Source organism: Acomys minous (assembly GCF_964271855.1).
Source record: "Acomys minous genome assembly, chromosome: 3".
Taxonomy (NCBI): Eukaryota; Metazoa; Chordata; class Mammalia; order Rodentia; family Muridae; genus Acomys; species Acomys minous.
The window spans coordinates 56,283,251-56,307,703 of NC_140485.1; the positions used below are offsets into that span (position 1 = coordinate 56,283,251).

Sequence of the window (24,453 nt, forward strand, 5' to 3'; positions counted from 1 at the left end):
TGTGTGGAGTCCACTTATTTGCTCCTATTTAAAACAGGTAAATATTATACTTTCTTATAAGGCAGACCAGACATTTGTTGGCTGCTTTTGCATACAAGACTTATTGTGGTTGAAGGTTTTGGTTATCCAGTATTTTGAGATTTAATGAGTTAGTCAAAGACCAGACATCCTTTGAGATATGAATGATTGGCCACCTAATACATAATCGTGAGGTAATTAAATAAGATATTAATTTTTTGTATATGTGTGTCCTATACATCTGTCTATGGAAACAACTCTATCAATTCAAAGAACTGACTCTATGTCTACTTACATATATTTGTGGATAACTGCCATCACTAAGAAGTAGGTTTGTTGGAAGCAAAAACTCTTTCTTTGTTTATTGTGCCTGAATTCTCTGCCAATTTATACGATTTAGAGTCAGAGACGTTAAGTGTAATGTTTCAAATGAAGTCATCTGAGGAACATGACATGTCTAAGGGAAAGTCTATCATACTTGTTGATTGGGGGCCAGAATATATTCTACTAAATGTTTCCTGCACTTCCGCTAGTATAGAACACTAAGATCAGGATGTGCTTAAAAACAAAATCAATTCATGGGTTTTTTTTTTCGTAATATCATTACAGATTCTATCTTCTTGAACTTCCCACGGACAAACAATCCACATATACTTAAATGGGACAGAACAACAATGTGACAGAATTTATCCTCCTGGGCCTTACCCAGGATCCAATGGGACAAAAAGCATTGTTTGTTATGTTTTTACTTATCTACATTGTGACAATGGTTGGAAACCTGCTCATTGTGGGGACAGTGATTGCCAGCCCTTCCTTGGACTCCCCAATGTATTTTTTCCTTGCCTATCTGTCAGTCATGGATGCTGTTTATTCCACTTCTACATCACCCAAGTTGATTATGGACTTACTCTCTGACAAAAAGACTATCTCTTTCACAGCTTGTATGGGCCAACTCTTTACTGAGCACTTATTTGGGGGTGCTGAGGTCTTCCTCTTGGTGGTGATGGCCTATGATCGCTATGTGGCCATCTGTAAGCCTCTTCACTATTTGACCATCATGAATAGGCAGATTTGCATCCTTCTGTTAGTAATAGCCTGGGTGGGCGGGTTTGCACACTCTGTAGTTCAACTAATTTTTGCGTCTAATCTCCCTTTCTGTGGACCCAATGTCATTGACCACTTTATCTGTGACATGTACCCATTATTGAAACTTGCATGCAGCGACACTTACTTCATTGGTCTTACTGTAGTTGCCAATGGTGGAGCAATCTGTATGATCATTTTTATCCTTCTCCTAATCTCCTATGCATTCATCCTAAACTCTCTCAAAAGCTACAGTCAAGAAGGGAGGCGCAAAGCCCTGTCTACCTGCGGCTCACATATCACTGTGGTTGTGCTTTTTTTTGTCCCCTGTATTTTTATTTATGTTAGACCAGTGTCTAACTTTCCTATTGATAAATCAATAAGTGTGGTTTTTACAGTTATCACTCCCATGTTGAACCCTTTAATATACACTCTAAGAAATTCAGAGATGAAAAGTGCTATGCAAAAACTCTGGTGTAAACCATTAAGTATGGATAGAATAAGAGTGAGTCCTTCACATTGAGCTATTAAGTAATAAACAGGCAGTAGATTTTAACAAACAATACTGTTGTCCACTTATTTCCTACTTTGTTGATACCTATATCTTTGTCTAGCATTCTAAAAATATAACACATTTTTATTTTATTTTATTTTAGGCTGAATCTTACAGAAAATTATGGAACAATATAAAATAGTTATATAAGTAAAGATATAAAGCTATGCTGTCATCAAAAATATTTTAGCTGTGTTCAATTTATATCAAAATTGAACTTACAATCCTGTGTTTTATAAAAATTGAAAACGCGTTACATTTGAAAAACTAGTATCAAATAAATAAGAATGACTTCAATGACCTCACCAAACTAGGCAGAAAAATGTCCACAAAGAATCAACCCTACAAAAGAACTACAGACAACTGAGTAAAGTTAAGTGTTGACAGAATTCTGTCTGTGGCAGAAATGAGGACATTTTACCCAGTGGCTGGCTTGCCACATTTGAAGCCAACTCCGTAAGAAGGTTCTTTGATGCTCATCATCTTCTTTGCGGTCAGCTGGGTGCTGTCAGGAGTTAACTTGTCTTGTTGTCAAAGAACCTTTGGAATAATAAAAAAAAACATCTTCAAATGCCATATTCTGTGGGTCTCTGAGGCTTTTGAAGACCTTATTTAACTATTTTACCTTATATATCTATAGAATCATATCTATCTGTTAGACTTAGGATATATATTCTTGTGCTAAATCAGACTAGTATTTGATATGACCATGATTTGCACCAATATACAAAATTCTATACCAATGACTTATAACCTTCTTTGTGAGTAACATTAAGGCCTTGAGTTAAGGAGTAGGTTGAATCATCTACCTTTTGGTTTATCCTCCCTTTATTGGTCTAGAAGGCTAAAGATGAGGCTTCAACGTTATAGAGAGTGTTGGGTGACTGTTCAGGCAGTAAACTGTCTCAGCCATTATTTCATTTTGAAAGCTGCCAACCTGCACTACCAGTTCACTCAGGCATTTAAGTTGTATTCCTTCTCAAGTCTCTGAGGGAGATTCTAGACCAGATAGTTTAGTTTTACAATAAAGTTTAGTTGGTTAGGGGATAAGATCTTTTTAGAACAAGATAAAGGATTTAAGTTAATAGAGACAAGATATGATAGAGATTTAATTTCATTCAGAAATTTAGACCAAACAAAATAGGAAAGATGTTTACTTCAAGTTTGACAAATACAAATAGCCAAATCCCTATGAATGTCTCATGGCTCTCCCTACTGTACGTAGTTTATCTTATTCATTTATTCGTGTAATAAAAATTTAAAAAGAAGAATTTTATTTCATACATTAAAAAAGCTAAGTGTTGGAGAGGACATGCTCACTAGGGAAAAGCATAATAACAGGTTGTCCAGTGACAAATGGACAACACAGAAAAATATACATACAAGTAACATTATGTGGACTGAGCAGGTTATATTTAGGAACATAGATATACATACAAATACATCTATGCACATGATAACAACTAATGAAAAAGAGGCCATGCTTGGAGGAAAGATGGGAGAGATATATGAGAGGGCTTGGAGGGGAGAAAGGGAAGGGAGAAATGTAATTAAATTACAATCTCAAAAATAAAAAATAAGCAGTTTAAAAAGCTAAAAAATTAAGAAAAATCATTCATTTTAATAGTGAAGTGGTTTATCTAAAATTCACATAAAATTTCCTAAGTGGAGAGGAAGTAGGAAGAGTTGGAGAAGAAAAAAATATTATCAAGACATGTCTGTCATGTACATTGGATCAGAAGGCTGAAGAAGGTGCTCCAATGTTATAGAGTTTTGAGTGACTGCTCAGGTAGCAAACTGTCTCTGCCATCTACTCATTTGGGAAGCTACTAACCTGCACTCAGTTTTATTCCTTCTCAAGTCTCTGATGGGCTTGAAGACCAGATACTTTAGTTTAACAATGAAGCTTAGTTGTTTAGGGGTTTAGATGTTTTTAGGTCTAGATAGATGTTTTACGTTGATAATGACAAGATTGATAAATATTGATTTGCATTCAGAATTTTAGACTCACGAAGATAGGAAAGATGGCTTCTTAAAGTTTGCCAAATACAAACAGCCAAAACACTATAAATGTACCATTCATATAATGCCTGATTGTTTTGTGGTTCTTCTTGCTATAGGAAGTTTATATGTGTGTAATAATATAAATGTATATGTAAAAACAAACTTTTTAAAATGGGAAAGCAGAGTTTTGATTCTTTGAGGTTTTCTGAGATGATGGCAGCAAGATCAATACCATATAAAGTGATATACAAATGTATACCTAAAAGCAAAAGTGGGTGCCATGAGTTTGGAAGGAGGCATGGGAGGGGTTTGAGAGGGGAGAGGGGAGTGGGAATGACGTAGATACAGTGTTCGTGTATGAATTTCTCAAAATAAAATTAAAAAATTTTAAGGAGTGATTTTAAAAACAAATGTTTGTGGTACATGATCAATTTCCCAAATACGTTATTTATCTAAAGATTTTCCACTTGAGGTCACTATCTGTACATTTGCAGATCATAAGTTTTGGATAGCACATGCAAAACTGTATTTTTCGATGAAGAAGAGAAGTATCCGTTGGACTCGAGGCTACCACGTGTGAGGCTCCGACAAGAGAGCAGTACTGGAAGTCTTTAGGGTTCATGCGTCGGAAAACACTTTTTTCTTGACAGCAGTTGCTCAGTTAATACTGGACTGGAATTATGAGAAAATTACAATTTATTCATGCATAGAGTCAAGATCTTATCACACAAAAAAACAAAACAGTAAAAACTGTTAAAACAAAATTGAAGAGCTGTGGTTGCTTGTCTTTATAAAAATTAAAGTGGTAATTAGGGAATTGTAACAAATTTAGAATTCTAAGTTATCGTCTCTGTGCCTTAGAGCCCCTTTATTACAGTTTGTTTCACAAAGAAAGGGAGGCTCTTCTGGTGGGATTGGTGAAAGGAAGTGAAATGCTCCCTCTGCAAGGATGGCATGAAATTATCTGTGATATACTGGAATACAACTTACCCCTAAAATAGCATATATTCTCAGTGGTGGAATCCAAATTAGACAAATGAAGCTAGAAACACAAAGAAAGTTGTTACGACATACAAAGATTTTCATATTTTGGGCAATAGGTTAAGTACTGAAATTTTACTGAGTTATGCACATAATTCACATAGACCTCGTGGACCATGTCCTGGTCAAAACAAGATCTGATAAGAATACACATTGCTAAATTAGGTTGTAATATAAGGAGGTTGGGAAGAGACTGTTTTCTGGCTTTGTGCTTTACAACTTGACGCTTACATGTGTTTATCACTTCAAGGACAGATCTCTGAATGAAATGAGGCAGTAATGTGCATGAGGCATACAGATGAGCCTTCTAGTGATGTCTCAGTCTCTTTCTGCACATGTCCTTTTTGTACTGCCAAGCTGCAGTGTACAGAGCCCACTCGCTTGCTTCTAGTCAAAATACATTCCTCCACGGGGAAATATTATACTCATATGTTTGTATATAAAATATGTATTTCATGATATAGCTCTATCCTTTATCCAAAAGTTATTTCAGGAGGTTTATTGTGAACTATGTTTATATTTTTCAGTTAAATTAACACAGATCCTGATTATTTACTTTGGTTCGATACTCACAATGAGACAGTAAAGAACATTAATATCACTTGTTATTCATTTTGGTTTTGCCACTGTCTAGCAAGGGCCTAATATTTCATTTAAAAGCAAAACAACAAAATACTAAGAATTTAGGTGGTTTGAATTTTCCTATGGCCCAATCAACAGAAGATACAAACCTGGAAGTTTAGTTGATGATAGCCAAACAGATGAGAGAACCTGTGAGTGCAGCGCGTTTGGTCCACTGTTCATCCCTCTGTTGCTTCCTCCAGGAATGGATGCCTTCATTGTTATCTGCCTTTGTACACACTGGATATGAAATGTAGAGTTGTTTTTTTTTTGCTCATTATATTCATCACATCATTCATCCCAGTTACCACCTCTGGACATTTTCAAGTAATAGCAAAGAATTCGGAAATTGCTCTTATAAAATATGGAAAAGATACTTTTTCAGAACAGTGAAAGAAGAGAAGATTGAAGGCTTTGTTCATGGCATAATTCTTTTATGGGCCTCTTTATATTTTCCTGGCAGATACTGGGGGGGTTTGTTTGTTTGTTTGTTTGTTTGTTGTTTTGGGGGGTGATTTTGTTTTTGTTTGTTTGTTTTTGAGCTTTGGTCTGAAACATGCCTTATAGAAGAGTAATGGGACAGAGAAACAATGTCACAGAATTTATTCTCCTGGCCTTACTCGGGATCCTGCTGGGATTTACCAATATTAGGTTGGAGAGTTTGAATGAGTAGAACTCAGAGTCCACCTTGTTCGCCTCTTTATTTTTCAAACTGGAAACAGAAACATTATCATTATACTTAGAAAATGACTTGAGAAATATTGTCTCAGAGCCTTTCCCAAACTATACTGTTTTGTTTTGCTGATTTCTGAATCTTTACATTAAATCTCTAAACATTGCTTTTATTTAAAAACTATATATTCGTTATCCATCTTTTTATTCTGCACTTTCTGCGGTCTCGCTGCATATCTTATCACAAGAGTCTTAAAAGAAGCACAGTTGATTCTAACACAGTGATAAGTAATAGTGATGACTTTGTTTGGTTTAGCTAAATAAAATTAATGAAATAAACCTCATAAATAGAGATGTGACATGACTTTAGTAAAGGTACATGTGTCAGGTACAGGATTATAGCCCACCCAAGATTTAAAAAAAGCAAGAAAATAATTGTTCTGGAACACAATGTGCTTAATATCTTCATAGTTATTTTATGAAATCAAGTATACTAAATTTAATGAATGATTTATGAGGAATGGAAGTCTTTTGTGATATGAAGGTCTGACCTTTCAGAGGCAGTTGGATTGTATTCTAGTTCAATGTAGGTGTTAATATCAGTTTTACAGTCAGATAAAGTTACTCCCACAAGTCTAGCAGCTCAAAGAATTGGCTATATTTCTATATTTGTAGTTAGCTGGCATCATTAGGAACTGTAGTATTGGAGAAGGAGGCCTTTTCATTTGTATATTTGTCAGTCTATGACATGTGTAAATAATTCGCTATTAGGAATAATAGACAGTGCTCGATATCTCCTTTACATACTATCAACTAAGATTTATTTTACAACTAAATATTAATATTTAGAGACAGAACCATGAAGCCAAAGCCTCAAAAGACATCATGTAACTGAAAACTGAAATACAGAGGGAAGGCCTATTAGGCGCTTTGGATGGGCCTGTGCAGCAATGATTACTAAGCACTATAGCATGCTCTCAACCATAGAAGATAGAACTGAGGACTTGGGTCATGTCATAATGAATTCATGGTCATGTTCACAATTCACGGCAGGCCCCATTTTCTTATGGTCTTGTCTAAAACAAACTTATAGAAAGACTAATGGGATAGAGTAATAATGTCACAGACTTTGTTCTCTGGTGCCTCACTCAGGATCCAGCAGGATAAAAAGTAGTCTATGTCACATTTCCATACATCCACATTGTGACCATTGTGGTACAATCTGCTCATTGTAGGGACAGTGATTACCAGCCTGTCTTTGGTATCCTCTGTGTACTTGTTCCTTGGCTCTCAGTTATGGATACCCTGTTTATTCCAATGCTACTTTACCAAAGTAAGTATAGACTTACTCTGTGTGGAAAAAAAATATTTCTAGCTTGCATGGTTCATCTCTTCGTTGAGCACAGTATTTCTGGTGCTGAGGTCTTCCATCTGATAGTGAGGGTCTGTGAATGCTGTATAGCCATCTCTACGCCCCTCCACTATTTACCCAACATGAACTGTCAGGTTTGTACCTTTTTTAAAAAATTCATGTATTTATTCACTTTACATCCTGGCCATAGCCCCCTCCCTCCTCTCCTTCTAGTCCTAACCTCCCTTCCTTTTCCCCCCTCCCTTATACCTCAGAAAAGGGGGTCCCCTACCCACCTACCACAGTTCATCAAGTCACATCAGGACTGAATTCATACTCTTACTCTGTGGCCTGGCAAGGCAGTCCTGTCAGGGGAAGTGGTCAAAAAACAATCAACAGAGTCCATGTCAGAGACATCACTGTGGGTGTTTATCAGCTGTAGGAGTTCCTTGATAGAATGTTTGGTGTCACTTATGTATACTATCATATCATCCACGAATAGTGACACTTTGACTTCTTCCTTTCCAATTTCTCTTTCCTTGATGTCCTTTCGTTGTCTTATTGCTTTAGCTAGGACTTCAAGTACCATATTGAAGAGACACATAGAGAATGGACCGCCTTATCATGTCCCTGATTTCAGTGGAATTGACTTAAGTTTCTTTTCATTGGTTTGATGTTGGCTGTAGGCTTGCTGTATATTGTCTTTACTATGCTTAGGTATGCCCCTTGTATCCCTGATATCTCCAAGACTTTTAACATGAAGGGTTGTTGTATTTTATCAAATACATTTTTAGCATCTAAGAGGATGATCATGTGGGTTTTTTTTTTCAGTTTGTTTATATGGTAATTTACATTAATTGGTTTCCATATATTGAATCACCCCTGCATGCCTGGGATGAAGCCTACATGGTCATAGTGGGTGATATATTTGACATGATCTTGGATTTGGTTTGTGAGTATTTTATTGAGTATTTTTGCATCAATGTTCATGAGGGGAATGTGTCTGAAATTCTCTTTATTTGTTGGGTCTTTGTGTGGTTTAGGTATCAAAGTGACTGTGGCCTCACAGAATGAGTTTGGCAATGTTCCTTCTATTTCTCTTTTGTTGAATAGTTTGAGGAGTATTAGTATTAGATCTGTGAGTGTCCAGTAGGATTCTGCTCTAAAACCATCTGGCATCAGGCTTTTGGGGGGGTGCATTAGGAGACTTTTGATGACTGCTTCTATTTCCTTAGGGGATACAGGACTATTTAATTTGTTTACCTGATCTTGATTCAACTTTGTTAAATGGAATCGATCAAGAAAATTTTTCATTTCACTTAGATTTTCAAATTTTGTGGCATATAGTTTTTAAAGTAATACTTAGTGATTATTTTGATTTGTGTGTGTGTGTGTCTGTTGTTATGTCTCCCTCTTCATTTCTGATTTTCTTGGTTTCAATTGTGTCTTTCTGCCTTTTGGTTAGTTTGTTTAAGAGTTTGTCTAGCTCATTGATTTTCTCAAAGAACCAGCTGGTAGTTTAGCTGATTCTTTAAATTGTTCTTTTTGTTTCTAATTTGTTTCTTTCAACCCTGAGTTTGATTGTTTCTTTCCTCTACTCCTTTTGGGTATGTTTGTTTCATTTTTTCTAGGGCATTCAGATGTGCTGTTAAGTTGCTTGTGTGCAATGTCTCCAATTTCTGTATGAAAGCACTTAGTGCTATGAACTTTCCTCTTAGCACTGCTTTCATGATGTCCCATAGGTTTGGGTATGTTGTGCCTTCATTTTCATTTAATTTAGGACATCTTTAATTTCTTTCTTTACTTCTTCCCTTACTCAGTTTTCACTGAGTAGAGTTGTTCAGTTTCCACGTGTATGTAGGGTTTTTGTTATTTCTGTTGTTGTTGATGTTCAGCTTAATCCATGGTGGTCTGATAAGATACAATGGATTATTTAAATCTCATATCTATTGCCTGGTGACCAACTATATGGTCAGTTTTGGAGAAGGCTCTGTGAGGTGCTGAGATGATATATTCTTTTGTGTTCAGGTGAAAGGTTCTGTAGATATCTGCTAGGTCCATTTGATTCACAAAATCTGTTAGTGTCATTGTTTCTCTGTTTAGTGTTTGTTTTGTTAACCTGTCCTTTGGCAGAAGTGGGGTGTTGAAGTATCCCACTATTAATGTGTGGAGATAGATGTGTGGTTTAAACTTTATCAATGTTTCTTATGCAAATGTAGGTGCCCATGCATTAAGGGTATAGTGTTCAGAAATGAGATGTCATCTTGGTGGATTTCTCCTTTGATGAGTATGAAGTGTCCTTCCTCATCTCTTTTGATTAATTTTGGCTGAAATTCTATTTTATTAGATATTAGAATGGCTATTTCAGGTTGTTTCTTGGGTACCTTTGCATGGAAAACCTTTTCTAGGCCTTCACTCTCAGGTAATGTCTATCTTTATTACTGAGGTATGTCTCTTGTATGCAGCAGAATGATGGGTCTCCCTTTTTATAGTACAATTATGGCCACACAAACCACTCTCACACCAATCACAGTTAATATAAATGGCTTATATTGACTTGTCATGACCAGGGACTCAGAAAGAATTCAGGAGCCTAACTTTGACATCAACCTGTTTTAGGGCAGTCTTTTATGAGAAAACCAAGAGTAGAAGACAAAGGGAGGAAGGCAGTAATACATTTTGGCTAACCGTACAAAGCAATATTACATTTTTGGCTAACTAGACAAAGCATTATCAGCTAACCTTTAAGCTGATTGTTCCCAAGTGAGGTAAGCGAGGCAGTAGTTAGGGTCTTTCAGAGTCCATCCAGAGTGTAGCCAGGTGTGTGGATAGCAAAAGTTCAAACAGTGCAGTCAGAGCATAGTAAAGTATATAGATAACAAAGTACATAATTGAATCATCTAGTGTAGGTTAACTTGACACCCTGGCAGGGAATGTTAGTGTCAGCTATAAATAACTGCTTCTAGTAAGCAAAGTTGAAAAGTTTTAAAATTAATTTCACCTTATATCATGAAATGGCAGCAGCTATGTCAAAGAGTAAGCTTCAACAGTTTACAAATCCATTCTGTTAGTCTGTGTTTTTATGTTGGGGAGTTGAGTCCATTGATATTGAGAGATATTAATGACCAGTGACTGTTAGTTTCTCTTCTTTTGATGTTGGTTGTGGTGGTGTGTTTGTGTTTTTGTCTTCTTTTGGTTTTGCTGAAGTAACGTTATTTATATCCTGTAGGTTTTTTGGTGGATAATCTCTTTGGATTGGCATTTTCCATCTAGTATCTTCTGTAGGGCAGGGTTTGTGTCTAGCTATTGTTTAAGTTTGGCTCTGTTATGGAATATCTTGTTTTCTCCATCTATTATGATTGAAAATTTTGCTGGGTATAGTAGTTTGGATTGGCATCAGCTGTCTCTTAGGGGTTGCAAGACATCTTCCCAGGCCATTCTAGCTTTTATAGTCTCTGTTGAGAAGTCAGGTGTGATTCTGATAAGTTTGCTGTCATATGTTACTTGGCCATTTTCCCTTGCAGCTTTTAATATTTTTTCTTTGTTCTGTACATTTAGTTTTTTGGTTGTTATGTGTCAGGAGGATTTTCCTTTTCTTGTCCAATCTATTTGGTATTCTGGAGGTCTCTTGTATGCTTATAGGTATTTCTTTCTTTAGATTGAGGAAATTTTCTTCTATGATTTTGTTGAAGATATTTTTGAGCCTTGGAGCTGGGAGTCTTCTCTTCTTTTATTCCTATTATCCTTAGGTTTTGCCTTTTCATGGTGCCCTTGATTTCTTGGACTTTTTGTACCAGGCATTTTTTTAGACTTAACATTTTCTTTGACAGATGCATCAATTTCCTTGATTGTATCTTCTACACCTGAGATTCTTCCCTCTACCTATTGTATTCTGTTGGAGATGATTCCTCTGTAGTTTCTGTTTCTTCCCTAAGTTCTCCCTCCTCAGGGTTTTCTTGGTTTGTGCTTTTTTTATTGTTTTCATGTCCATCTTCAGATCTTGAATCCTTTTATTGATTTCCTTCACCTGTTTGTTTTTATTTTCCTGTACTTCATTGAGTGATTTATTCCTTTCCTCTTTTAAAGCCTCAATCTGTCTGGCTGTAACTTCCTGTATTTCTTTTAAGGGCTTCATATTTAAAGGCCATCATCATTTTCATTAGCATAGCTTTAATGTCATTTTCTTGTATTTCAGTTGTGTTTGGTATCCAGGGCTGCTTACGGGTGGATAACTGTTCTGGAGATTCCCCTGATGTTCTTGCTTTTGTTGAATGTGTTTTTATGATGGCCTTTAGACATCTAGTTGTCTCTGACTGGTAGTTCCTGGTGCCCACTGCAGTTCTCAGGGGTGGGGGTGAGAACAGCCCTGGGCAGGGAGCTGGCTGCTCTTGTAGGAGCCCTCTTTAGATTTGTGAATATGGTCTCTGGTGTTTAGTTCTCAGGGAATTGCCTACAGCTCTCCTCTGATGTATGATCCTCAGGACTGACTGGGCTCTTCAGGAGTCTAGGGGCCCTCATCTAGCCAGGGGAAGTTCTGGAGTCACCTGACCCACCACTGGCTCTCGTTCCAAGATCAATGAGCTCCCACTGCCCAGACACTATGCTTAGGCACTGTGCTCATTGGGCACAGACCTGGGCAGGAAGCTGGATATTCCAGCAAGAGCTGTCCTTGGGTTGTTGGATATGGTCTCTGATTGGCAGTTGGCTCTAAAGGAATTGCCTGTGGTGGCTCCTCAGATGTGTGACCCTCAGAACCAATTGGGCTCCTCTGGAGACTAGGGTCCCTCCTCTCAGAGGAAATCCTGGAGCCAGTCACCCCTGCACTGGCTCTCTTGCTCCGAGATGAACAAGCTCCTACTGCCCAGACACTGCTCGCTGGGCGCCACCATCTTGGAGAACCAGTGAGCTCATATGTCTGGTTGCTCTCCTTTGGGGGATGGGTTTGCTCTTTGGAACAGCAGCTGTGCCTGTCTCCATGGATCCCAGGTATCTGGGGGCCCAAGACTAGATTTGTGTCCCTTGGTATCTGGAAGGTGAGAGTTTATAGATTGCCGGAGGCTGAGACCACTCAGCATAACTGGGAGTCTTTTCCCAGGATTAGCTGGGTGACCTGAGGTTGAGCCCACTGTTTCCCCCACCATAAATAAGGCTTTGCTCTCTGCTGTCAGTCCTTCTATAGTTCAGCTTGAGCGGAGCCAAGACTGTCATTTTGTGGCTATCACTACTTTTGGAGGAATTGAGACACCCCCCCCTTGAGCCTGAAAATAACTCAAAATAATATTCAACATTATGATGCATTTTTCAATACACACACATACAAAATAGGTATTTATATTATCCAAATACATAATTTGAATCCTGCTTCTTTGTTTAACATTTCCTATTGAGTATTCTCCCATGCTATTTAATTTCATCCTAAATAAACATAACTTTGGTAGTTATTTAACTTTTTAAAAAAGAATATATGAGGAGCACAAGTTAGATTAGATGGGTTTAAAACAAAAAGAAAACACAGCATTGGGTAAGGATAGAGAGGATGGATCTGGATGGAGATGGGAGAGAGGCAGGGGTGGATATGACGAAAACACGTTACGTGAAATTCTCAAAAATCAAAGTAGAAAATTATTAAAAACTCAAATTTTATTTTAAAAGATTAAGGTTGGCAAATGACAAAGAAGATGTGAAATTTGTGTTTCTGAAACTGAGCGATCTTGCCTAATATGATCTTTCTCTTTAATGTTTGTACATATGCATGCAAAACAGGTGTAGGGAAAAACTAGATAGGAGACCATGTGAAGAAAAAACTGAGGTAGACCAGCGTAAAAAGGACCAGTTTGTTGATTTATTTAGTGATTTACTTAGAGCACTTCTTGTGCTGCCAATTTGTCAAGCATGACTTCACTCACTACCTAGAAGAGAATGAGCTGGAGAAACAGCTGAAACAATGGGCAGTCGCTCTTGACACCTGCTGACTGTTGCTATATGTTACGTAACCTGAATAAATTATAATAGATTAAAATAAAAAAGAACACTAAAAATATAAAATAAAATTACCCTTACCTGCTGCCCTATCTTGTGGTTTTAAAGTATGTGATATCAAGGCCAGCCTGGTCTATAGAGTGAGCTCCAGGACAGCCAGGGATACACAGAGAAACTCTGTTTTGAAAAAAAAAAAGCAAACTCAACCTGAGACAGAGACGTTTCAGGAACTATCCTGACTCTGGTCTGCCAATGAAATCTCTCTTCCTCTCTCATTCATGTCAGATTGCTTACTCTGAAGAGATCCTTGCAACAAAACAAGAGGTATTGATGAAGGATAAAGTGAAAGGTCACATGGGACATGAAGTGGAAAATCTGCTACTAGAGGGTGAAAAGGATCAAGGGAAGAAAAAGGCATGGGGAAGGAAAGGGGAAAGAGCTACCAAAATTTCACTTGAAAAATTCTATAATGAAAAATATTTCTCTTTAGGACAATAAAACTAACACATAGTGGATACAGCTAAGTACAATACAGTTTGCACTTGGTTGGCTTCATAATTTACATGATAGTAAATTATGTTATTGATGAATTTCAAATACCTGAGTGAGTTATAGACAAAGACAATGAAATTGCCTATAGTAAATGAAACACCTTCTACCACTGAACACAATGAAGATAAAATCTACCATCCATCTAATAGGATGGGGGGGGGGTGTAATTAGGATGTAGAGAGGGCCCTAGGAACTATTCTATAACTCTGTTTACTAAATTCTGACTTTTAAGACTACATGAAGAAACAGATAATAGCAAACAATATCTTGAATTTATACACACACACACACACACACACACACACATATGCAGGTAAGATTTTGACCTTTCTTTGTGTTTAATCCTTGATACTTCCTACAAGTAAAATATTTTACAATCCTCATTACACATGATGTTGAATGGTTTATTAAAATTCACACAGTTGTTCAAAATAGATTCTGAGGATCATATTCCAAATCAGAATCTGATGCCTACAGCTCTAAAGCTCCAATAATTCAGACACCCTTGTTTCTCAATGTAAGATTTACAAAACAAAACAAAACTGCTTTTGGCATAGGAGACCCACACTTTCTGATTGCTACTTTTCAGTATTTTTCCACAAAAACTATTCAATTGTACAGAGACTTTAAAACTAGCAGATTTGTTGTTGTTATTATTTGTTTGGTTGGTTTGGTTTTTTCCTTTTGAAGAAATTGAGGATAAAACAATGACATTTCTTTAAATCTCATGTTTAAAATGAGGTCTATAATTACCTTTGTTCCCAGTTTCTATTTCCTCTACTCTTACTATATAGCTTACAATTTTTCAGGAGAAATTTTTGTTTCTAACCTAGCCTAGCCATTGTTCATAGTTGTGAATTTCTTACCTTTTCTAAATAAAATTTTCTGAAAACCAATATAATAAATACAATTATGCTATGAACTCAGGTGAGAAAATCAAACAATGAACAGGATTTTAACTTTTGAAAAATCAGACAGCCTGAGGTATGAGGCATATGAGGCAATTATTCCAGGTAACAGTATGGGAAATATATTTTCAGTTATTTTATAGAGGCTAGTACCTTGGGATTTAATGAGTGATTAATGAAGACTGTCAATTTTGAGATAAGTTGACAGACTGTCTAATATGTAGTAGGATGAAATTGTATTCAATGATATGTTTCAGGAAGGGTGATAAGCTTAACACTACATAAATACATTGTGAAGTTATACCTATAAATCTATCATCTCAAAAAAAACTTGCTTTGAATATTTCTATATTCCTAGGTAACCACCACAATAGAACGTACATGAGTTGGTTGCAGAAACCCTTTCCTGTTTACCATTGCTTACTCTGTGACAGTTTATACCATACACAAAACACAGAGTCAATAAAATAACTGACAGAGTTTTGCTATTATTCTCTGTAGAGTGTCAATTAACATGTAGAGATGAAGCTATGAACCTGGAGGTCTCAAAAGAAGTCACTTGATGAAACAGAATTGCTGTGGAAAGATCTCTTGTGGTCTTTGGACAGGGACTTCAGTAGATTCTCATTCAAAGTTTTTCTGCATGTATTTCTATGTAGGTGATAAAAATGAAGATGGGTTTCATATCCCAATAAAATACTGTTCCTCTTCACAGTTTCGTAGAAGGCCCTGTTTTTCTGAACTTTCTTCTGAAAAATAAGCTGTATAGAAAAGTAAATGGAACAAAGAAAGAAGGAAGAAAAAAAGAATGAATGAATGAATGAATTTGTCTTTCTGGGCATCAATCAGGATCCTACTGGACAAAAAGTATTGTCATGTTTTTACTTATGTACAGTGTGACAATTGTTGACAGCTTGCTTATTGTGGGACAGTGATTACAAGCACCTCCTTGGGTTTTCCAATGTATTTCTTTCTGAATGTTGTTTATGCCTTTTCACTCAAATGAATTTTATAATTACTAGGTGATGAAAAAGATTACTTGATTTCCAGCTTTCTTGGGGCAGATCTTATTAGCACACTTCTCAGGTTGGGCTGAAGCCTTCCTTTTGATGGTGATTGCCACCTCTGTGCTGCTGCCCTATTCAATTATCAGAAAACTGGCCCCAGACTTAATTTTTTCTTGTTTCTTTGCTTGATTTTTGCCTGAAAGTTTTTGTCTTTCCCTAGACTGGGAGATAGGATATGTTTGTTGTTTGACATTGCTAAAAACATGAGATTTTTTTAAAGATTTGGAGTGGATTTTAGACGAAAAAAATTGAACAAGACGATGATAGCACACACCTTTAACCCCAACATGAAAGAGTAAGGGACAGGCAGTTCTCTGAGTTCTGAATCAGCCTGGTTTGCAGGATGAAGTCATGGCAGGAACCCCCTGCTGATAAGATAATGCTGCTTTCCTCAGCCCCTGCTACTACTGGAGAAAAAGGTGGTCAGTTTAAATCACCTGCTGCCATCAGCATAGGTTGTTGAAATTAAAGTCACCTACTATTATCAGCACAGGTCAGTAAGCTACATCCCATCAGCACCCAGCTACACTCAAGTCTAGGATTCAAATGATGCAATTTTTCCTTAAAGTTACCATGTCACCCTTTCTTTTTTTTAATAATGGATTATATGTTCTTACTGATCTAGAAGATGGATACACATCAATCTTAGGTTTATGTAAGGAAAGAAGATGTCACACTGCCCTAAACGGCCAGTCAGTCTTCTTAGAAAGTGGAGCTCCTGGACTGGAGAGATGGCTCAGAGGTTAAGAAAGTAGGGCTCTACCCAGATCTAGCCAATGGACAGGACATTCTCTGCAGTTGAGTGGAGAGTGGGGTCTGACTTTCACATGAACTCTGGTGCCTCATATTTGGCCACGTCCCCTGGATGGGGAGACCTGGGGGCACTCAGAGGAAGGATAACAGGCTATCAAGAGGAGACTTGATACCCTATGAGCATATACAGTGGGAGGAGGTCCCCCACAGTCACAGTCATAGGGGAGGGGAGTAAGGGGAAAATGGGAGGGAGGGAGGAATGGGAGGATACAAGGGATGGGATAACCATTGAGATATAATAAGAATAAATTAATAAAATAAAATTTTTAAAAAGAAAGAAAGTAGGGCTCCCACAGGAAAACTGGCCTAAAAGGGATATTCTCTTAATCAGTATAAAATTTGGCTATAAAGGCGTAACTGTTGATTGGACTCATCAATCACCTCTTCCTCTTACAGTCTTTTGAACCATTTTCTGCATATGTCCCTCAGCCTTGACAGGAGACATTTGATGAATTCATCTCATTTAGGACTGAAAGCTTCAAAGTCTCTAACTCCCTATGTATTATCCAGTTATAGGTCTCTTTATTAGTTCCCATCTATTACAAAGAGATGTTTTTATGATGAAGACTCAGAGAGGCACCGATCTATGGATATAGCAGAATATCATTAGGAGTCATTTTATTACTATATTCTTTTGGCAGAATAATGGCTTTCCTCTAACCACATGACCTATCTAGTCCCAGGTTCTTGGCCACTTTAGTGTTAAGTGTGGGTTTTATCTCACGAGTGGGGCCTATTTCCAATCAGAAAGTAGATAGTTGTTACCATAGCATTTGTGCCACTATGGCAACAGTATCTGTTTCAGGCAGGCCACTGTTGATGTGGAGTGCCTCACAGCACCATGAATGCTAGTCAGTAGGGGCAGAAGCTCTAGTTAGGCACCAGCTTGCCATCCTCATGTCCCATGACATGTCTGTGTTGACTTCAGCAACAGGGCCTTACCATCAGGTTGTAGGGAGCATTCATAGCATTAACAATAATCGGATGTTTGGGGGTTTCAGTGGGGCCCCTTTCAATAATGATACAACAACATTGTAACCCACAACTGGGACTGAAGGTTTTACTTGGCAGCCTAAGTTATTGGTTTGTAACCTTCCTATCTGTGGGTTCAATCACTTCTTTTATGGCATGTATCCTTTTTACTGAAACTTGTGGCACATGCTTCATGATATTACTGCTGTTGCCAATAGTGGACCAAGGTGCATTGCAACAACATTGGAAAACATGCCAGTTGTGGTGACACTTCTGAATAATTTGTTCAATTTTTGTTCAATTTATATTAGAGTGAAACTAAGAAGAATGTGCATTTCTAGAAATAGAAAAAAATTGAAATCTTGTCTTAAAAAATCAGTTTTGAAAAATTGTTACAGCTCTTTTTAATAAGAATTAAATTTGGAAAAAATGCATGTGAATTTTTCCCACAAGATGTTATTTTTTCAAATTTATCAGCGTGACAAATTTCCAACTCTGGATTGGATATTTCACTTAGAGATTTTTTTTTTCAACTTTGGGTAATTTATTCATGTTCAGATTATGAATCTTAGATGTCAGAAAATATTATATTTGGCTTAAATCATTAGAATTACCAGGATGTTGGCCTATGACTGTAAATAAAGCACTTGGGAAGCTGAAGCAGCAGGATTGTCGGCTCTAGTCATGATGGGAAAATTCTGAAACTATTAGCAGAAAAGCTCAGGAAACACTTTAGAGGAAGGAACAACTTAGAATATTCTGAAACAGACCCTTCCAGCTCAGCAGCTAAAGTCTAGATGTTTTTCTTTTTTCTTTAAGCTTTTCCATATAATATATTCTCATCATTTCCCCTCTCCCAGCTTCTCCCAGATCTTCTCTGCCTCCCAACACACCCAACCTTAGATTCTTTCTTTAGCCTGCCATCTCCCTCTTTTTAAAAAGTAACATAAAAACGCAGAAATGAAAGTCAAAACAAAACAAAAAAAAAAACCTAGCAAGACAAAAATATTTTAAATAACAAAAATCCTTTGCAAGTAGATTTCTGCAGAGTAATGAAGCCAGTCACACACACAACTACTGTGATTTTCAATCTATTAGAGCAGAAGAGGTCAGTGTAGAGGCAGAAGGGGCACATAGGAGGTATCAGTTCTCTGGAGTTTAATTGTTTAGAGAATTTAATTTGAAGCTAGCACATTGGGGGGCAATTTGAAGAGCTCAGTAAAATATTTCATAATTCATTATAAAGTTCTTGGAAATATTTTCCCTTGCCTCATAGAAGAATTCTCGTGGGGATTTGATGTTACTATAGGTTATAAAACAAAAAGCCAATAACATGGTGCATATAAACCATACCAACGTAGTTTTCTCAGTGATTGATAATATAAAACAAAGCCTGTATTGTGTGATTATCTTGCACTGGGCACAACTGACAAAGTGCTAACAGCCTTGTTTAATTTATTTAATAGTAAGCATGTGAATGAAAATCAAAATAAATTGATAAATGTGACCAAAACAATTTTCAAATCTCATGATTCATCTTATATCTCAGCTGTTTATGCTGCAGTCCAATTGTGCATAAATCTGTAATCTAAACAGTACAGCTCTCTTTGAAGAACGGACCGTGTTTGCAATGCTCTACATATGAGCCTAAAAAGCTGTTATCTATGTGACAAAGGAAGTCTTTCTTCAGTGGCTGAGTGTGCATTTCTTTGAAGATATGCCTGCACAAATATGCTTACAATTTTGACTTATCAAAGTAAGAGATATTTTTAGGCTTGAAAATAAAACTGCAGAAAGCCTGAATTTGGAATAAGTTTGGATAAACAGAAAATCCAGGTAATACATTAATGAAATCTTTCCAGTATTTCTGTAGTGAGGTCAAAGAAGCTTAGTTCAATTGTGTGTTTCACAAATAGAGTGATCTCCAGAAACTTTATAATCTTGTTTAAATGCATATGACAGAAGTGAGAGCATGTTGCAAAGCATGAACAAACTAACATGTACAGGGTTTATCTTCACAGTAATGTGTTTTTCAGATATTTTATACAATTTAGAGAGTGAGACTGTTACTATTACAAGTTGTCATTTCCTTATGGGATTTTAAATGCTCTGTTTCCCTGCATATATTTCCATTTTTTTTAAAAAATATTTTTATTTTTCAAGTTAAAATATAATGGCCACGTTCTGCCCTCTCTTTCCTTCCTCCGACTCTCTCAATGCACAGCCCTCAAATCCGTGGCCTCTGTGTCTTTGGTTGACTAAACAAGTTGTATTTAAGTATATTAACAGCCCAGAAATAATAGGGATACATATATCCCTAAATCCCCAAAGATATATATTACAACAATAAAACTAGTAGAGGCCACTTTTCCCTGGTGAAATAAATTCAGATAGTTTAAGTGTTGCATCACCACAATCCATCTCACCCTTAGGCTCCTTACCGAACAATAACTCCCATCTTTTTCCTTTCCATCTCCTAAACTACTGTTGTAGTATTTTTATGAACATGAGTAGTCAAAGTAATAAGATACCTGTTCCTTTGTGCTGTTCTGATTTAATAATTTGACATAATTCTTTGTTTCACCTATTAATTACACTCCTTATTGAAATGGACTGTATTGCTTATGTAGTATTCCCATTTTACGCTCCTGGCACAGGCATAAGGACTCGCCTGAGGAGAGGACTGCCCTTGAAGACTGCTTTGGTGTCAAAGTTGTGCATGTGTGGTACACAGTGTTTTAGTCATTTGTCTGCTGATGAACAAGTGAGATTTTACTAATTTTTCACTATGTGAGTAATTCTACTTTCAACATCAGCTAAGTATTTACTATGGCATATTTCTTCATTATTTTATCTATTTGCAAAAATAACATTTTGTTGCAGAAATTACTAAGAAATTATGAAGTATTGAACTCATGCTCAGAAATTTTTATTTAAGTATCTATGGAGATACTTTCGCTTGTTAGAATGGATAAAGATTTTGATCAAGGTTTAAGTATAAAATCTGCAGAAATCTTAAAGAAAATGCCATAATCCACTTATGCCTGTTTTATAGATTTCATCTCTTTTGCATTAAATGCTTCTGCGCTCAGCTGATCACATAGATTAAAACACTAAATTTAATTATAATAAGTTTCAAATCCAGTAATGAATGCACAGAAAAAGAAACAATGAATGTCCTGCTAGTAATGTGAGTGGAAAGAGGCAGCTTTCATAAGTGTACACAATAAAGATATAATCCATCCAATCATCCAGTAGGAATTCCCCTTTGGGTCATTAGAGGTGACGGCTCTAGAGAATTACTGTAGATCTCTTTTATAAAGTCATGGCATTTAAAATTATACACAGAAACTAGTAACAATAAATAGTACTGTGAATTTATTCAGAGTTTGTATGCCAGGTAACTCTCTTCAAACTATATTTGCATTTAAACTTTGACACTCGCTACATGCTACATGTTTTTGCAGTTTGCATAATATACATAGTATTGTGTGATTCACCCAGGGTCACACAATTATTCAAAATAGGTTATGAAGGTTGATAATCCAAAGCAGACCTTGGAGCTGAGCATCTCGGCAGTTCCAGGTGCTCTTTCCCAGAAAGGCAAAACGAAGTTGTCAACAATCGTGGAGGACACAGAAAACTCACGTTCTTTGACCACCACTTATTTAATTTTTTCACCAAGTTCATTCAGTTGCTTAAAGATTTTATAGATGGCACTTTTTCTTTACTTCAAAGAAACTGAATAAGGAAGCACATGATGTCTAAAGAATTCATATCTAAGATGAGAAGCTCAGTGATCTCACTGAATTTTTAATTGGAGCTTATGTCTTAGACATATATTCCATAATTATTGTCCTATACTTGAGAACTGTTATTTTCAAAGGATGTAACTCTCATCCTTGTAGAAAGATTTAATTAGAAATATACAAGCAAAGACTTTCCTTATGTATTTTCAAAGCGTCTGGATTAAAATTTAAATTTCGTCATTTATACTTGCAGAAAACAACAGTTTGAAAATATTTCCTAGTATTTTATCTTCTCACATTGTATGTAGTTTGTTTGTCTGTTTGTTTGTTTGTTTTCCTTATGGAACTGGATTGTGCAAATATCTTCTATTTATTTTATTTGTCATTAATCACATTCACATATTTAAAGCATTTATTAATAATTATGTTGAGTACTTAGGTTTCCTAAATGTTTGTAAGATGTTTCTTTATTTAAAAAAGGATAATATTGATCAAGAAAAGGCATAACTTGAGAAAAGAAAAAAAGTATACATAAATCTCAACTTGCAGTCTTTGTGAGAGCTTTGTCGAAAGAAAGCTACGTGGGGAAATCAGGAGACTCTTTCAACCTGAAGTTTGTGAAGAGGGGATGAGGGACAGTGAGAAGCTAATCCAAACACTGACTCTCCGAGGGGCTTCAGGTGTAAGCAGCGTGCAAAGGCTAAGAAAGGCTCCTTGGTCTTTCTCAGTAGGGTGTGGGAACTTCTGAGCCCGTTTCATGTCCATTCTGTGATTTAACTGGCTGGTTTAATATAGTCGTGGTGTATACAGACATACCAACTGTGAGTTCACGTGTGTAGTGTCCCTACCATGTCTGACAAATATTATTTCACTGCAGATTTCCACTACCTCTGACTCTTATAATTTCTTGTCTCCTTTTCTGCAACAAACCTTGAGCCTTGTGAGAAGGGGGTTGAATATGCACTAACATACGGATATAAAGATAAAAATCCATGAGACGATTGGTTACTATGCCATGTAAGCAAAAGCCAGCCGTAGATTTTTTTTTGGTCACGGGACTTAGGATTACTTCAATTTCAGCATCTGCCTTTTGTCCTCAGCCTCTGACACCTGAGTGAATTAAAAACCCTCAGAAGAACAAATGGAAAAGAGGAACAATGTGACTGAATTTATCCTCTTGGGTCTCACTCAGAACCCAGAGGGCCAAAAGGTTCTGTTTGTCATATTCTTGCTCATCTACGTTGTGACCGTAATGGGCAATCTGCTCATCATGGCGACCATCACGGCCAGCCAAACCCTGGGATCCCCTATGTACTTTTTCCTGGCTTATTTGTCGTTTATAGATACTGTTTATTCTACCGCCATTGCTCCCAAAATGATCGTGGACTTGCTCTATGAAACAAAGACCATTTCCTTCCGGGCTTGTATGACTCAAGTTTTTATCGATCATTTATTTGCTGGAGCTGAGGTCATTCTCCTGGTAGTGATGGCCTACGACCGTTATGTGGCCATCTGTAAACCTCTTCATTATTTGACCATCATGAACCGGCGGGTGTGTGTTCTCATGTTGTTGGGGGCCTGGATTGGGGGCTTTATTCACTCTTTAATTCAGTTCATCTTCATTTATCAGCTTCCTTTCTGTGGCCCAAACATCATTGACAACTTTCTGTGTGACATTTATCCTTTGCTAAAACTAGCCTGCACGAATACTTACCTCATTGGGCTTTGTATGATCGCTAATGGAGGGGCAATTTGTACCGTCACCTTTTTAATTCTCCTAGTTTCCTATGGCATCATTTTACACTCCCTCAAGGCACACAGTCTGGAAGGGAAGCGCAAGGCTTTGTACACATGTGCTTCCCACATTGCTGTGGTCATTTTATTCTTTGTCCCGTGCATGTTCTTGTTTGCAAGGCCTACTTCCACATTTCCCATTGATAAGTCTGTGACTGTGGTCTTAACTCTCATAACTCCGATGCTGAACCCTTTGATCTACACCTTGAGGAATGCAGAAATGAAAAATGCCATGAGGAGACTTTGGAACAGTAAAGTTGCTTTCATAGGAGAACTGTGTTCTTCCTGTAGAGTATGACATCCATTCATTGATGAAAGCAGGGAATATCTGTCCTGTAGCACTTCCACTTTAATTGTTATTCTCTTTTCTTATTGATCTTATTTGTTCTGAAACAGTGATCTTAATTAATGCTTAAGTTCTACAGTCTTAGTACCCACTACTGTAAGTTTTTTGATTGACAAGAATTTTTATGTTTTTTAAACATTTTTTACTTTTAAATTTATTTTGTGGACTTAAAATGCATTTCTAAAAAATTTTTTGAGTATATTTATAAATGAAAATGATATTTTGATCTTAACATGTATTATAAAAAGTTTTGATGAAGCTAAATGATATTTTCTCCTCATCTTTTTATGTGTTTTCTATTTCCAAAATAGAAATATATATTTATCTTTATGTACTGATATATATTTAAACACAATATATATCTTTGAGAGTTAATTCTCCTTAGTCCAAGGAGCTGGTACAATAAACTTCTAAGTTGAGGTTCAAAAACATTGTTTATTCTAAAGTATCTAAATAAATTATTTAATCAACATATGATTAAATGCTTGAATTATTTCTCCTATGATTTTGGCTTTTTATTTAATATTATAATCTCTATCTGGATCAGTTTTCCTTCAAAATACATAGTTTTGATCTTTAAATGGCTTAATATAATTATCTATGTATTTGTATTACAGGTTTTCCTTAGTCATTTCTCTGTTGATAGACATCTAGGCCAATTCCATGGCTTAGCTGCTGGTGATACTATTTAGCCCTTATGAATGATTCTGGATAAACACTGCTGCACAAACACATCTGTGATATATTGACTGGCATAAAACATTTTGGATAAACACTTAGGAGCTATATATGGCTCATATGGCAAAACCTATTTAGATATTTCTGAGCAACTTCCTCATACTGACTTCAACAGTGGTTGGATTAACTTACATACCTATCCGCAGTATAGAAAGGGTCTCCTTTGTCTGCATCAATACTTCTCAGTATTTC

The 24,453-nt window shown here is 36.6% G+C and overlaps 2 protein-coding genes across 2 annotated transcripts; both read left to right on the top strand.

Moving 5' to 3' along the window:
- Window positions 1–676: 676 nt before the first annotated feature.
- On the top strand, window positions 677–1,624 carry LOC311593466 (olfactory receptor 4A16-like; the record flags this gene model as incomplete). Its single annotated transcript, XM_084774808.1, has 1 exon — window positions 677–1,624. The coding sequence occupies one exon, from the start codon at window positions 677–679 to the stop codon at window positions 1,622–1,624; it is 948 nt and encodes a 315-aa protein (XP_084630934.1).
- Window positions 1,625–22,524: 20,900 nt separating this feature from the next.
- On the top strand, window positions 22,525–23,475 carry LOC311593780 (olfactory receptor 4A15-like; the record flags this gene model as incomplete). The annotated part of the gene is made up of 1 exon (XM_084775201.1): window positions 22,525–23,475. The coding sequence occupies one exon, from the start codon at window positions 22,525–22,527 to the stop codon at window positions 23,473–23,475; it is 951 nt and encodes a 316-aa protein (XP_084631327.1).
- Between the last annotated feature and the right edge of the window lie 978 nt (window positions 23,476–24,453).